This window comes from Parasteatoda tepidariorum, chromosome 4 (genome assembly GCF_982258835.1).
Source record: "Parasteatoda tepidariorum strain Cologne lab strain chromosome 4, Ptep-v5.0, whole genome shotgun sequence".
NCBI lineage: Eukaryota > Metazoa > Arthropoda > Arachnida > Araneae > Theridiidae > Parasteatoda > Parasteatoda tepidariorum.
The window spans coordinates 15696516-15714087 of NC_141758.1; the positions used below are offsets into that span (position 1 = coordinate 15696516).

The following is a 17572-nucleotide window of genomic DNA, read 5'->3' on the forward strand; positions in this document are numbered from 1 at the left end:
GCAAGTACTTTTCGAAAAATTCTGATGTCTGACCGTTAGATTTGGATGAAAAGCTTTATTCGAAGTTTGGATGTAGTTTTTGTATTGTGGAAGTCAGATCCTTGACGATTCCGGTCAGCCCATTTGATGTTCCTGACGAGGAAAAAATTTTGATGTTTTGAGTTATTGATGTTTAATCCTTTTGTACTGCAAAATGAGTCTTCGACGTTGCGGACGTGGTGGAAAGACAAGCACGCCTACCGGGCGTCAAAACCTCAGTGACTCTACGACGGATGAGGAATCCACAGAATTCAAATCACGCAATATGGCTACATATCAAAATCATCCACGTGGCGGAAAATGCCAAACCGAAAAGACTTCACGAGAACCAACGGTAAACGTGGAAAGCATGAGTCCAGGTGAACGAAAGTTATATGAAGAATGGATGGAAATGATAAGGATGACCAACGAAGAAATTGAAACAACAGCGAAAGAGCTCCAGGATTGCTCGCAACTCAAAACTCAACTTATGGAAACTCAAGATGCAGGCCAAAATTTAGAGCAGAAAAGCGAAATGACAACCGATACAGAAAATACAGCTAAAAATAATGCAGAGCCTCCTACAAAAAAGCGAAAAAGGAAGAAGAAAAAGCAAAACAAAGCCAAAAATATTGAGGATACACAAATCATGATTACAGAAAGCACCTCTTCTTCACCAATAGATGCCGCCACCTCCTTGCTACTATCTGAAACAATAGTCAACTCCGACATAGCTCCACCCATGGAAGTTCCCAATGAAGAAACAGACACACCCACAACCTCTGCACAAGCACATCCAACCATACATATTAAAGTATTACTCCGTGGACTATCAACAGAATACAAAACAGATGAGATCTCCCATCAACTGGCAAAAACAGGCATTACAACTCATAAAGTCATACAGTTTAAGAGAAAAGTGGGCGAGGCCTATAGGCTCCTCCCACTTTTTCTCATAATTCTTAAAAATACAGTGCAAAATCATCAAATTAACTCCATCACCACTATTCAAAGTATTCCAGTCAGAATAGAGAGATTTAGGGGGGGGTCGTGGACCAATTCAATGTTTTAATTGTCAAGCATTCCACCACACTCAAAGATCATGCAACGCTGCCTCAAGATGTGTGAAATGCGCTGGCAATCATCGCTCCCATGAATGCAGAAAGGACAGACACACTCCACCAAAATGTTGCAATTGTAGTGAATCCCACACCGCAAACTACACTGGGTGCATAGCCCGTCCCACTAGGAAGGGCTCTCGCCCGATTTCCACAACAACAGCCGGTATGGCTCGCAGACTTGTCATAATAATAAAAGAACTGCAAGAACTCATAAAGAATGAAGAGGTACTCCAATTACTGCAAGGAATCATTAGAGATAATGCTCCATAATGTCATAGTCATGCCCAATTCCGGACTATTCATTCTGAACTCTTGCATTAAAGTAATATGTAGATTATCAAACTCTTCTTCAATGAAAAAAGTAAAACAGCTCAATTAAATTGCAAACTGTATCCGATAGATGACGACACCAATATTAAACAAAACTTCTGTAAATTTATCATATTTCATGTTATATTTGTTTTACAACTTAAAATTACACAATTCTAACTTTATTCAATGCTAAATTGTCAATCGCATTTGTATATATTCTAATTTTACTCATAATTTATCACAACTTATGAATGCATCAAATTTAAATTCCATTCAATGCTAAAATATCAATTGTAATTGTTTATATATTAATTTAATTCATATTTTAATCACAACCTATGATTGCATCGAATTTAATACCAATTAATGCTTAAATATCAATTGTTCTTTTTATATTCACGAAAATTTCTGATTATTGCATAAATCATGACTTATATTAAATATCAAATCATGTTTAATTTATCAAGCAAATATGCTTGATCTTCTGTAATGCTACCTAAATGCTGCATAATTCAAAATGTTTTTTAATTCAACTTGTAAATACTTCATGATGAATGGGTTAGGGGCCGCTGCGCGGCCCAGGCACCCAGTTTTAGTTAAATAAAGAGAAGAGAAAGAGAAGTACTTTTCGATCTATCAAAGACTTTTTGAATGCCCTAACAGTAGAAAAACCAATTAATTTCGATAATATATTATACCACTTTTTTCATAAAACCACTTTTTGTATCATTTCAGTAAATAAATTCGGGACAAAACGGGTTAATATATCATTTATACAACAAGTTGTAATTCATTCGGGAATTAATCTGATTTCTTAAGGTGTATACAATAGTGAATTTTTTAAATAAAATTTCAGAGTCATGTTAAATAAAACTTAATAACATATATCTTTATTTTAATTTGTTATAAATATGAAATGTGTGAGCACATAGCTGCCAACAAGTATGGTCGTTGGGAAATATTTTACAAAGTGGTTGTGTACAAGATACAAGATATTAAGTATTTTCTGAAAATTAAGCTTGTTTAACATTTGAATGCATAACTATGTAATTAATGTATATTTTATATATATGTTTGAATTATCAATTTGTCATTAAGTAAAGCAATTTAAGATTTAGACTCTAAAAATGAAGATTTATACGTTAAAGCAGCGGTTCCCAAAAGGTTTTGAATATTGTGGAAAGGTTGCATGGACTTTGAGTGTTAATATTTACTTCATCCAATTATTGAACCTGTAATCAAAATTTTATCTAATCAATGATCTATTACTTATTTAATATTTCTATTATTTTTAAGAAATTAATTTCTTCAAATACATTTCAAGTAATGATAAAGATACCGATTTCTAAAAAAACACGCATCAATATTTCCCCTCAAACTTTTTCAATTTAAAATAAAATTCATCAATGAAGAAATATGATTTCCTGGTAACCATTCCATGTATATCCGAAAAAACTAAACCAAAACTACATTAGGCCATACCAGCCCTGCTAATTTAACTGAAGATCTTAGTGGAAGTGTGTGACATTTTCGGAGGTATTTAAAAATCAGGCCAAATAACATTAATGTGATGGCATCAATATGGGTACCGTTAAATGTCATGTCATTGCTTTTACTTTTATGTTGCCATAAATAATCGACGCTAATTTTGAATATGCTTACAAGATTTTTAATTCAAATTAGAGAGCGCTAAATAAAATAAGGCAAATAATAATTCATCGCCCTTCGAATGAATCTATTATAAAATTTATTTGAAATTTCGGTTACCACTTTTTTCTTTTCACCTTGATTATAGCAACTCGAAAAATTTCACTTTTCTGGTACATTCAGAAAGTTCTTTAATTGATTATAAATCTTATTTCAAAACTATCATTGATAAAACGATGGAAAAAAATCTCGTTCTTAAGATTAAATATATTCAAAATAATTAGTAGTATATTTGGTTAATCTCTTCAGAATTGCAAATAAGCTTTATTTTTGAATACTGATTTCCGTTATAAGAATTGTGATCATTAAGTGTTCAGTTGCTGAAAGAAATCGGGGAACCGCTGTGTTGAAATATAAACATATGATACTTTCATAACATTTCATATGATTCTTTGAATTTTCGATACGTAGTGGTGGAAATATTACTTGAACTCAAAAATCCTCCACTAAAATTCATTTAATTTTCGTTACCACAAGAAAATATTTCTTTACTAAGCGGATCAAGTTGGCATCTAGAAAGTGTGATCTTATGTAAACAACAACATAACTTCCATTGAATAAATAAGAATAACATCATATGAGGAATGAAAAAAAATGAATCAACCTTCTTCATAAGTTGACTGCTACATATATCTCAACTTGTATTAATTTTTCGAAACGTTTTTATTTAAGAATTTTAGATTGGTAGTTAAATTCCTGATTTAACACTTCATTACTGAATTATTAAATTAAATTTAGAATGATTTTTTCCACTAAATACAAACAACTTAAATATATATACAAAACTTATTAATTTTAAAAAGTTTGTAAGTGCGAACAAAATTATTTGATTTTAACTTTATTGTTATTTGGTTCTTATTTAAAAATATTCAGAGAATCTTGGACTTCCGGGTTGGCAACTATGCTGATGAAGTAGGGATCCACATGTAGGCAACTCAACCAAGTATCACAATACAGTCATCAGCACTTGAACGTTTCCGAAATTGATATTCTATGGTTTATAACAGGATTAGAGATATTTGTTTCTTTGTCCTTTTCCTTCTTTTCTTCTATTTTTCCTGAATTCCACAGTTGCAATTCAGCAGATCCAAAAGCAAGAAATGCGGCTGAACAAATGAAATAAATAGCCACAGTAGTGTAGAATATTTTGCTCCAATTTGCTGTTGTGTTCTGAAAAAGAAATTAATATTAATAAATAAATTGTTTTTGCAGTGAAATGGTTAGAAAAATTACTAGAAAAGGAGAATTATCAAGTTGAAAATCTAGTTTTTAATAGCTAAAGCGAACGTGTGCAGGCGATTGCTATTCTGAATTTTATTTTTATTTTATAACCGTTGAACAGCCGACCCAATTTTGGATTAACGACTACTAATGTTCAACTTCCTAGCCTTGTAATTTTGAACCAATCTAGAAGACAAGGAAATTCCTGGATCAGTACCTCCTGAGGTATGACTTGTTATGGAACATGGAAGACATTGCGACTCGACAGATTTAACGTGCATCAGTCACCAGTTACTACACGAGGAGTCTTCGGCCGGCAGGGATCGAACCCACGACCCCTTGCACATGGGGCCAGTGCCCTACCAACCAGGGTATTCCGGCCTTGCCATTCTGAATTATTGTAACCGTCGTTGAACAGCAGACCCAATTTTTTGGGTTTACGACTATTAATGTTCAACTCCGCAGCTTTGTAATTTTGAATCAATACAGAAGACAAGGAAATCCTGGATCAGCACCCCCAGAGGTATTGATTTTTATGGGAACATGGAGGACTTGTTCCCATAACAATAAATACCTCTGGGGGTACTGATTTGACAGATTTAGCGTGCATCAGTCACCATTTTCTACATTGGGAGTCTTCGGCAGGCGGGGATCGAACCCACGAACTCTTGGACATGAGCCCAGCGCTCTACCGACCAGGCTATCCTGGCTCTATTCTGAATTGTCACCAACACGATTTTTGGTTCCTATGTTGTAGTAGCTGTCGTCATTAAGGCGAGGGGTGCGATTGCTCTTGTTTCACAGTGGCGCCATCTATGGCCAAGAGTTCTGCCCCATCCATACGTCACATCCGTTTTATAGGACCGACCAATTCATGCACCATTCATTCATCCACAGATCGCAATTTTGAACTGAATGAGAGAACAATCCCCAATTTTGTACCCCTAGAGGTATAATTTGTTATGGGAACATTATGGACTTTGTGACCGGACAGATTAACGTGCACCAATCACCATTTACAGCACGAGGAGTCATCGAGTGGCTGGATACAAACTCTCGTTCCCACGATCGTAAGAACAGTGCCCTGCAAAGTAGGCTATCCCGGTCCCATGGATCCTATAACCAATAAGAGTGATTTTGTTTACTGCAATGCATTGCTGAAAATTTCGATACTCAACCCTTTCGTTATAAGCGCCATATTTAGCCGGCATTTACGCGATACCCGGTGCATAGGAGCACCATATTTAGCCTAAATTCGCGCCATGATTTGTTAGCACGTTGCAGTATTTAACCGGCACCCATACATAACCAATGTTTACGAGAGCCGTACTAAACCGATATCCGCGCATTGATCTATGTGTCGCAGCGCCGTATTTAGCTTGCAAGAGCGTAGTACAGTTTTATAACCGGTCCAATTTACTTCAAACTACCACAGACTAATTTTCCATTAACCTACATTGAAATTATACAACTAAAAGCATATTTTGAACCTTCTTAATATGTTTTCTAAGTCCTTCGAATTTTTTTTTTATTTTTTTAATAATGCTTACAAGATCTCCTAACCTATTTAGTATCCCTTAAAAAAAGAAAGTCCGAATATCAGCTTAACGGCATTTAATGGACACAATTCGTCACGTGGTGCACTTCTCAGTGGTGTTACTGCTGACCAGCATCCTTCTTAATTAAAAAACTGGTAGTGAAACTTCGATACAAATCTTTGAAAACGCGCCGCTTTAACTTTCCAATTTAACATTTTAACGACAGAAATCCTTTCAACGACGGTTATGAAATAAAATTATATTTCGTATTTTAACGTAACAATTTAAATTAATTTTAAAAAAATATGTCAGTTAAAAATATTTAAATTGTGAAACACCATTATAAGAAAAGAACTATATATCACTCACGCACTCGCATAATGTCTTATCCCCAGTGAATTGTTTCGAGAGTATTTCTGACGTAGAAAACCTATAATTTAAATTCATTCGCATATTCTTTTAATTAACTATGTAACTTATCTAAAAAATTGATTTTGGGTAAATTAAAAGAAAATTCATTTATTTATCTTGATTTTTAAAAAGTTTCGATTTTTTCTTCGCGTGTTTTTTTTCAACAGTTCAGTTAAACATAAGTTCAATATCGTTCACATGTGATTGTGTAATATGTAAATTTTTAAACAATTGCCATAAAATTCATAAGAGGTAATATTTCTTTTAGCATAAATATTTGTCTGAATAATTTTCATAAGATCAAAATAATTTTTAATTACTTTTTCAAACAGCAGGATCTAACCTTTTATTACTTTTAATGATTCTTCATAGTACAAGGTCTGACCGTCTGTGACTTTTAAAAATAAACTGTTTAGATAAATATGATTTTTTAGCACACTTCATGACCAGATATCCTTTTACTTTTTTAGCGTATCTTACATCCCTGTTAACCTCACATGTTGTTTTAACAAAATGTGGGATTAACATTTAAGCTCTGAACATTGAAACTATAAGAGAAAAAGAAATGTAACTTACTCCACCATGTAGGAAATAGGCTACCACCATTGGCGCTATAACGCCAGATATGCTACCGATTGTATTTGCTATGCCATAAATAGTTCCTAAAGAGATTAAACAATTAAAAATATATTTGATAAAGCTTTTTAAATGTTATCTTCTATCTTATTATATAAAACGCTAATACGTACGTATGTATGTATCAATAAAACCGATGATATTTCTTTTCTCGCGCTGGCAACAGTTTTCATTTTTAATTGATTGGATTCGGCGCGCAAGAGCACGTAGTGAGCAACCAGATAACAATAACCAGAGTGAGCATTATCAGGTTGTTCAATTAAGATTCATGCACTAAAAACATGACAATATTTAATTTAAACTCAATTAGGAATTAATTAATTAATTGAAGTGAGAATGCTTTAAAAGGCCGCTGTTGAATTGATATTTTTCTACAAGGAGCTACCTAAACGTCTAAAAAACGTTTAAGTGTTTGTATTGAATGCATTGAATTTTTTTATATTTCGCGTTTATTTATGCATTGAATTTTCACGCTTTAAAATGCAGAATATTAGTGAAGCAATATTTGATAATTTATTTTGCTAATATATTTCTTATTTAGCTAATGTTTTGATTTTTTCACCATGCTAATATACTTTTTTAAAAGCCAATAAGAACATTGGTAGAATTCTTCTACATAAGTACAATACTATGTCTTTGATGATAAAATACTATGTCTTTGATGATAATATATTATGTCTTTGTGCTAGAACATTGTGTTCATTGGCGAGCGAGCGCAGCGAGCCATGGTTCACGGCGTGAACCACATAGGATTGCATAGCAATTCTCGAGTGTTGGCGAGCGTTAGCGAGCAGGGGGTGGAGCCTCCTAGTATTATATAAAACGCTAATACGTACGTATGTATCAATAAAACCGATGATATATTGTTTCTCGCGTTGGCAACGGTTTTCATTTCTAATTTATAGGCTTCGGCGCGCAAGAGCACATAGTGAGCATCATATGACTAATCTATATTAAATAAAACGCTAATACGTTTTAATTGATAGGCTTCGGCGAGCAAGAGCACGTAGTGAGCATCATATGTCTAATCGGGTGAATTCTCACCGAATTATCAAAAAATTCTCACAAAACTATCTTCATCGAAGCCGATGCTTTACATCAGGCGTTCAGTACTATTTCATATTGTTTTACAACACATGGCTTTAGCCCTCAGGTGGGAAAGACTTAAAAACAAAACTTACAACAGTTACTTTTCTCAACAACTAAAATTTAGAATAGTGTGATTAAAAAAAAATATGTGAACTGTTGGCAATTTCAAATTAATACTGAAATGCACAGGTTTATAACTTTCTACAGTGAAAAGTGTTCAAAAAAGTATACAAGAGCTAGACGTTAAGAACATATCCAATAAGCGAGCAAAGCGAGCATCGGATTGCGAAGCAATCCGAAATGACCTGCGAAAGCATTTCCGGGGGTTGGCAAGCGCCAGCGAGCAGGGAGCGAAGGCTCCTAGTACTAATTTAAAACAATGTATGAAGGTCTGCTAGGGTTTTAAATCTGAAATTGTACAAACAATAAAACCAATAATAAGTTTTAATTATTTTTAACGTTTCATACAAATTTCTACCTAAAAATGCTTCCTTCATTCATTCATTCACACATTCATTCATTCACCCACCCATCCATTTATTCATTCACACATCCATCCATATATTCATTCATTAATTTATTCATTTATCCATCCACCCTTCCATCTATTCATTCATTTATTCACACATCCTTCCACATATTCATTCATTTGCTCACACATCTTTCCACATATTCATTCATTCATTCATCCATCTATTCATTCACACATCAATCCACTTATTCATTCATTTATTCATCCAACCATTCATTCATTCATTCATTCATTCATCCATTCATTCACACATCCGTCCACATATTCATTCATTCATTCAATCAATTAATCGTTCATTCATTTGAACTTACCAGAAAAATTAGGAGTCATATCAACAGCGGTTATGTTATAACCTGAAAATACGCATCCATCAATTCCCAATCCAATTGACAATAACGCAACTATGAGTTCAGGGCGACAACCAGATTGCGTCACGGCTAGTAAACAAATAGGTGGTCCCGACATACCTAAGAAATAATTAATCACAAATCATTTAATTCGGCATAATTCAAACATTCCTAAAAGAAAAATTATTTGTCTTTATAAGTTACCAACTAATAATGTTTTCACAATTTGGTAGAGTAAAATTAACAATAAGTAGTTAAAAAGTGTCTACACAAGTACGTGCCAAAAGAAGTACTTTTTTATATATAAAAACTCTTACTTCGAACTATTTGTTTCTATTGACTTATGTATTGGGATTAGCACAGGGGTTCGTTTCATTTGGAGACGAATGAAACAGTTCTAAATTCTTAAAAATGTAATAGCAGAATCTTCCAAAATATACAGCTATTTCTAGTACTCAATTACAAATTAAATAGCAGTGTACTATATAGACTTTTCATTCCAAAGCGGTTTCAACGAACTCGCAAATCAGAAATCTATTTCAAGCAGACTAATACTATCTACTATCTGACGAGGTATATTCTTGTATATACAGCTTGGCGAGGAAATTTAGAGATGTTTCCTGAAAATTCTCGTATGACTCAGTAAATATTAGCTTCCAAATTCAAATTTTCCAAAACTTAACTTTGTCGCCAAAATAGTCTCCAAGTACCATACACAAGATTATCGCCTGGTCGGCAAAAATGTGTTAGAAATGTATGCTTTATTTTTTTCTCTAAATTACATTAGAATTCCGGGACTTTTTTGGAAAGTTTCATATTAAACTGCTTATTTACTGTCAGTCTGAGACATTTAGCCTCGTAACTAGGGAATATTTACAAAACTAAGCACATATTTACAAATTCGGAACAGTATTATAATCTTATTCAATTTAGCGTAAACAAATATAGAAAACGAAGCTTATTATACCGAAGAGCCATTACATTATGACCACCCTCCATCTATAATAATGGGCTCGCCCAGGTTTTCATGGTTTCTCGCCCAGGAACAATGTTTTCATGGGGCACATTCAACACCTCCTAGAAGTATGAAGGCCTCAGCACGGATCAATTTAGTAGTCCGATGTGACGAAGTTAACTGCGCAGTTGATGAAAAATAAGAAAGACGTCATTACGTTCGGGGTATTAAGCTGCGCAGTGGTTGAAAATACGATATATGTCATTACGTTTGGACTACTAAAGGATAGTTATGGTAACCCGTGCAGAGGCCTACTCTTTTCTAGGAGGTGTTGGCACATTGGGACCCATAATCCTCATACAACAATCCCTGACGTCTGTAAGCTGCTTGAACATAGTTGCAGACCAGGTTCACACATTCATGGCAACAGTTTTTCCTGCGGGAGATGGTGTTTACCAACAGGAAAATGCACCATGTCATAAGGGTCGAATCGTCATGGATTGGTTCGAGGAACATTCCAGTGACTTTCAAGTCATGTCTTGGCCCCCAAATTCACCTGACCTTAATCCAATAGAACATTTGTGGTCCTACTTGAAAAACCAAATTCATGCTGCCACGCTACCCCTTCGCAATGTAAGGAGATTGCAGGACCAGTTGATGAGCGCTTGGTACCAGATACATCAGACTACCTATCAGCACCTGGTGGAATCAATGCCACGGGGGATGCTAGCAGTTTTGAGGACTAAAGGTGGTCATACATGTTATTAAGGAAATGGCTCTTCGGTGTATTTCTTGCTAGCTATGTCAGGTGCGTAAACAAATACTTGAAGAAAATTGTTTTTTTAAGTACACGGAACGTTTATAACTTCTAAACTATTAGAATCCTCCGAATTCTACGATTCAATTCATCGTGAAAAAATACACCTGAAACAATAAATCACTTGCCCGTCTAGAAATAATTCAACCGTCCCCCTCAAATCATCTCAATGAGCCTCAAAGAAGGGAGAGAGTGCAGATGTGAGCAGGTGATCTTTCAGGTATAATAACGATTTATAATAACGGCTAAGATTTTTGACGTAGCATTTATATGCAAATTTGATCATTATTTTCTTGAAAACGAGGTGAGATCTTATTGATTTCTGTTTTCCACATGTTGGTAGATTTATTTTTGTAAATGAAGGTACAGTTAGTGTTTTTTTAGCGTCAATGTCGTTTTGAGAAAAGCTAAATAAAAAAAATGCAGATTTTGCATTTTTTGAAAGTTTGACTGGTTATATCTACTAAAAGCATCAATAACTCAGAAAAGTGCCGGATCACAGAGCTTGCCTAATAGTGAATTTTAATATCCAGTAAAGAAATCATTGGGGTCTTGTTATTTAACCAAACTTTTCTGGGGCAGAAAAGCGCCAAAACCCGAATTTTTCACTAACTTTAACTGACCATAACTGTAAAAGCAACGATGCCCCATAGAAACGAGTGCTAGTCCATCACTGGGCAGTGATATACTAATAATATAGCAAAGCAAAGCTTTAGGTGTTGTTGCTTTTGTAAGATATACCCCTTAAAGCATACTTACATTTCACTTTCAAAGAAATAACCTTGAACTTTGGAATTTTCTACAAAGTGGGGGGATTTAGGAGCTCAATATTTATATTTTATAACCTACTTCCATATTAAAAAATAATCTAGCCAATTAAAAGATGCAACTGTCACACATTGTTTGAAGTTCAAAATAATGGGTCTTAAATGGTATATGCTAATCGCATTCTACCCTTTGCACTCAAGATTTTTCTACAATTTCAAATGAAAGATGTAAACTACAAAGAGCTAACAAGGCAAAATTTACATAACTACCATATAACACACAGTAAACATTGCATTAATAAGTTATAAAACAATAAAATACATACATTTTAACATTTAGAATGGTAGGTAAAATTTACGGCTCCAGATCAGCACCCTCGAGTGCAAAGGGTTAATTTATAGTGATTTTTTAAGATAAATTAACTAAATTTTTTCTTATCTTAGGTATACAGTGTGCAAAAAAAGAAAACAATCACTCTGAGTAACTTTTGATCGAATGATTGGATTTTCACTTTCTAGAACTCTATCTCAATGCTCAGAAGGAGTAATCTCAAATATGCTAATTAATCAGCGCAGTGTTATGAAATGAGATACAAAAACGCATTCTTTGAATAAACATAGTTTTTTATGATGGATTCGGATTACTGACCCCTAAAATGTAGAAAGTGGCCTCAATTTGGGAAATATAGTCTATATAATTTGGTCAGGAGACTGATCCAAAGTATGAACCCCTTAAAGTCAATTTTATTTTTTGCGTATTTCGCCATATCCTGAGAATTTTCTCAAACGAATAGAAAAAATTTTGCACCCCGAAATATTTTTGCAACAAAATAACTTTCAGTAAATGTTTATCATTTTTATTAATTTATTTATTAATTGTCGTAACAATTTCGAAGTATAAGCTATATAAAATTTTAAAATACATTAAAAAATGCAATTTCACTTCGCAAAATTTAAAATTTGAGCAAAATCGGTCGAATCGAATCAAATTTTTAAATGTACGACTTTTTTAAAGTTCAATTTCTCTGGAACTATTCGCTCAAACTTCGTATTTTGCAATGTAAACTTGCATTCTTTAAACCCACGAATCAGTTTTTTTTTCAACTATTAATAAATAAAATAATGACGAATAATAAATACTTAGTTAAAGTTATTTTTTTTCTTGAAATTTTCTTTAGTGTGACAAAAATTTTAATTATAAAATCAGAAACGAATTTTATTATTTGTATAAAAAAATCTTTCAATTCATTTAAAAAGTTTTTGACATATGGCAATATAAGCAAAAAAGGAAATTAACGTTAAGAGGTTGAAATTTGGGATCGCTCTCCACTCCAAACTATGGAGATCACACAAGTATATCCCAGATTACAGCTACTCCCTATCCTTAGTGGACGGAAATCCGAATCTATCATAAGAAAACTATGTTTATACCGAGAAAGTACATTTTTGTGTCTGATTTCGTAACTTTCAGTAGTGCTGCCCTAATTTATTAGCATATTTGAAGTCACTCCTTAGAACCCTTACAATTTATGCCTAGTACGTGATGATCCGATCATTAGATCAAAAGTTGTTCGATGTGAGCTTTTTTCTTTCCCACTTTACATGGGGTAATAATAGTAAATGTTACTCTTATTACCCCATGTTATTACTATATGTTGTATTAAATACACAAGTGAGCGACCTTTGTGCTAAAATACAAACTAAGGTAAACAACGTTTAAGAGCACAAAAAATATTTAAAAATGCAGAGAGCTGTTTCGGATGCTCAAAGGGCAACCTTCATCAGTGCAACAGAAAGAAATGAGAGAACACTGTTTTCTCTCATTTCTTTCTGTTGCACTGATGAAGGTTGCCCTTTGAGCATCCGAAACAGCTCTCTGCATTTATAAATATTTTTTGTGCTCTTAAACGTTGTTTACCTTAGTTTGTGTATGCTATATTACTGATTACAAAATAAGATAAAAAAGCTGAATTCCCACCTATAGTATTGAATAATTTTCGAATGAATGTGATGGAAAACTTGTTTGTCGTCCTTAGTTTATCAGCAGCCCATGATGCAATCCATGAAACAACCAATTGTAGAATAAAGGGAATTGCACACAGGATTCCATTCTAAACAACCGAACACAAACACTCATAAATATAGATCCACAATGCGCAAAGTTAAAAACATACTGAGTACCTGGTGATCTTGTATTCGGATTTTCATGCATTAGAACTCACTCTTAATGATTCAAAAACCTTACCTCAAATATGTTAACCAATTTGTGCTATCAAGTAAGTTACAGAATCAGACACAAAAATAAACTTACTCTGAATAAACATACCTTTTATTCCGATGGATTTGGATACTTGACCCTCAAAATTTATGGGGTGGGGGGGGGTAGTTGTATTCTGGAAAATATGTTTCCGATAATTTATGTATGACAGTGTTCGAAGCTTTGGAGCTCTTAATGTTGATTACTCTTTCTACGTATTTCACCATACGTTAGAAGTTTCTAAAACAAATTGAAAATTCCTTGCCACAATTATAAAGCTCAAATATCCAAACATAAGTTCGTGAAGAAATATTTTTTGCTATTATTATATTATTTACTACTTGTCTAAAAAATTTTAAATCAAAGACTCTGTAAATTTTTACAACATTGCGAATAGCATTAAAGTACTGTTTTCCTGTCTAAACTATAGGGATCATACTTTACAAATCTCCCTACCCCTATTTGACTGTTAAGAATCCAAATACAGAAGAAAAATTATACTATACACAAAAAAATCCGTTTTTGTGTCTGATGTCGTTACGCAAAATATCGAGTTCGCAAAATATTTTGCCTCATTTCATTTCAAACCATTAACCTATTTGTGACTGGTATCTTTTTAAGGGATAGTTCATTTTTTAAAAATTGAAAAAATTTGGTCCTATTTTTTCGTCATTATGAAATAATTATTATAAGATTGAGTTCTAGTACGTGAAAAAACGGTTTATAGATCCAAATTTATTAAACATGGTTTTTTTTCAGCATCATACTTTATCCTCAAAAGTTAAATTGTTTACAAGATTTATTCAAGCATGTCTTTCGGCTTTCATTTTGTATCTGAAAACATGAATCTTCTAATAAACATTTGCAATTATTTGCTATATTTTTAAAGTCCTTAAATTATGTTAAACTGCAAGTTCTGGACTAAAATGTTTAGTGGGCTTAATTTTTAAAACTTTGTGAGAATTTTACCCTATTAAAAATGATTTTAAGGTGTTCGCAAAGTTCTGAAAAATATAAATGTGTTAAGTTATAACTATTTACTGACAAAATTTCAATTTAAAGAAAATATAGATGCAAAAGAATAAGTTAATAAACGAAAAATAAGTTAATAATCAAAAGGAAATTAAAACTTAACGTAAGGAATTTTTTTGTTATGCTCAGATCTAAATATAAAGATCTCTGATAAATATAACATTTTTCAGTAGCTTCATTAAAACTGTTTTTTGAAGACTCCATTGAAATATGAAATAATGCTTTTTCGCAAATAATAAGCTATTTTTATTACTGATGTAAGTTTGCAACTGTTACTTATGACTGTTAGCTCAAGTTTAGCCTATCTAAAGCCAGCGCTGTCTACGCTTATTTTGAAAAGGGCGTAAAATCTGGAGAAAAGCCATAACATTTGTGAAAATGAAAAGCATTTGTGGTCTATTTTTAATAGTTAAAATCTTGCTTAAATGCTGCATTATTTGGGATCATAAACATTTGCAAAAACTGAGAATAAGGCAGTGATTTTGATAATTTTTATGTAGGTAGGAAAATGTCACCGAATTGGCGATTTTAAAAAAGTTAAAAAACTTTTAAAAAATATTCAAGTTATTTGTTTGTTCTAAAGCCCAGATAATCCATCATCAGAGATGCCAACTTACTCCAGACAGCAAATATATATTTTAAAGTGGTAGTTTATCAATTGTGATTCTTGGTTTAATAAATTCAATTTAGTTGATTTTTATCCACCAGTATTTCTAAGTAATTCGTAGGCTTATAAAATTCCTCACTTCATTGTACTGTACTTAAGTAATGCTATACCTTTTAAAAAGCAACCAGAAATAGTCAAATATTAGCAAAATTTACTTTGTAGTTATTTTCCGCTTTTTAAATTATTTTGGCGTGTCCGGAGCAGTTGGCATCTCTGCATCATGTCAAGATTTATATATATAGTTTAAAATTATCGCTATGCTTCAAGTAAAAAGCATTTAAACTATGGTTTTTTTAATTTTCCTTGACAACAGAGTTTCGAAAAACAACATTAAACCTTAAATACCACTTATTGAATTATTCTTATTTGTATCAAGAACCTGCGAGCAAATTTGAAAGAATAGAATGGAAAGATATAAATGAAAGAAAATATTGTAAATGATGCCACTTGCTCTCCCGGCCCTTGATTATTTCTTAAAGCACATTTAAATGTATCAAAAATGCTTTAAATTTTGCAGAGAAAGAACATTTAAATCATAAAAGTACTTACCGATGTCAAATCGTAACGAAGAATTGTATGTAGATACGTTGGCAACTCTGTCATCAACATGATGTAACCGAAACTATGTCCTATCACAGCAAAAGTAAATGCCCATACAGGTGCGGATAACATCATTTCTTTCCATGGGATCGAGATGTTCTGTTATATTAAAATTTAATTATTACATAGCTGCCAGCTTGTATCTTTGTGAAGAAATATTTTAGAAATTTATAACAAGTTAAGAATTAAAGGGGAAATAGTTTAGTCGAACTTTCTATTCTGGAAATAGCTCGGAATGAGTCTCGCAGAAAGCTGAACGCAGATTGAAAGCGTGTTTAAGAAAATGGACATAAAATTTTATTTCACTTTTCAAACTAATTTATGAAACTTGTTCGTTTCTTAAGAATTTGCACAGCACTTCAATCTGTGATTTCTAGTTTATAAATGTCATTAAAATTTAAACTGACAACATCCGCAATCTTAAAATATGATAACTAAATACGAAATGTTTTAGTGAGTCGGTTCTTGTCCTCAGAAAATCCACAATCTTAAACTATAATAACTAAATAAGAAATTTATTAGAGACTCGGTCTCATCCTCAGAACAACCACAATCTTAAAATATGATAACTAAATAAAACGCTTATTAGACACTCGGTCTCATCCTCAGAACATCCACTATCTTAAAATACGATGACTAAATGAGAAATATATTGAGACTCGGTCTCGTCCTCAAAACATCCACAATCTTAAAATATGATAACTAAATACGGAATTTTTTAGTGAGTCGGTTCTTGTCCTCAGAAAATCCACAATCTTGAACTATGAAAACTAAATAAGAAATTTATTTGAGATTCGGTCTCATCCTCAGAACAACCACACTCTTAAAATATGATAACTAAATAAAACGCTTATTAAACACTCGGTCTCGTCCTCAGAACATCCACAATCTTAAAATATGATATTTAAATAAGAAATATATTAGACACTAGGTCTCAAATATATTATGGTTAGTAATATGAAAACTTAATATGATTACGGCTAGCAATATGATAACTAAATAAGAATTATATTAGAGACTCGGTGCCGTCCTCAGATCCCCACATTCTCAAAATATGATAACTTATTAAGAAGTATATTAGAGACTCAATATCGTCCTCAGAACAATCACAATCTTAAAATATGATATTTAAATAAGAAATATATTAGACACTAGGTCTCAAATATATTATGATTAGTAATATGAAAACTTATTATGATTACGATTAGTAATATGATAACCAAATTAGAATTATATTAGAGACTCGGTGCCGTCCTCAGAACCCCCACAATCTCAAAATATGATAACTTATTAAGAAGTATATTAGAGACTCAATATCGTCCTCAGAACAATCACAATCTTAAAATATGATATTTAAATGAGAAATATATTAGACACTAGGTCTCAAATATATTCTGATTAGTAATATGAAAACTTAATATGATTACGGCTAGTAATATGATAACTAAATAAGAACTATATTAGAGACTCGGTGCAGTCCTCAGAACACCCACAATCTCAAAATATGATAACTTATTAAGAAGTATATTAGAGACTCAATATCGT

General features: G+C 32.7%; 1 protein-coding gene across 1 annotated transcript in view; it reads right to left on the bottom strand.

Annotated features, from left to right (window-relative positions):
- Positions 1-3980: 3980 nt before the first annotated feature.
- Positions 3981-17572, bottom strand: part of LOC107455072 (putative inorganic phosphate cotransporter) — a 38451-nt gene continuing 24859 nt past the window's right edge. The window contains exons 7-11 of the mRNA XM_021145937.4: positions 15977-16126; positions 13450-13582; positions 8897-9052; positions 6905-6990; positions 3981-4328 (exon numbers count right to left, since the gene is read on the bottom strand). Coding sequence (XP_021001596.3) covers positions 4119-4328; positions 6905-6990; positions 8897-9052; positions 13450-13582; positions 15977-16126 — 735 coding nt within the window. The 3' untranslated portion in view covers positions 3981-4118. The remainder of the gene's footprint in view (positions 4329-6904; positions 6991-8896; positions 9053-13449; positions 13583-15976; positions 16127-17572) is intronic.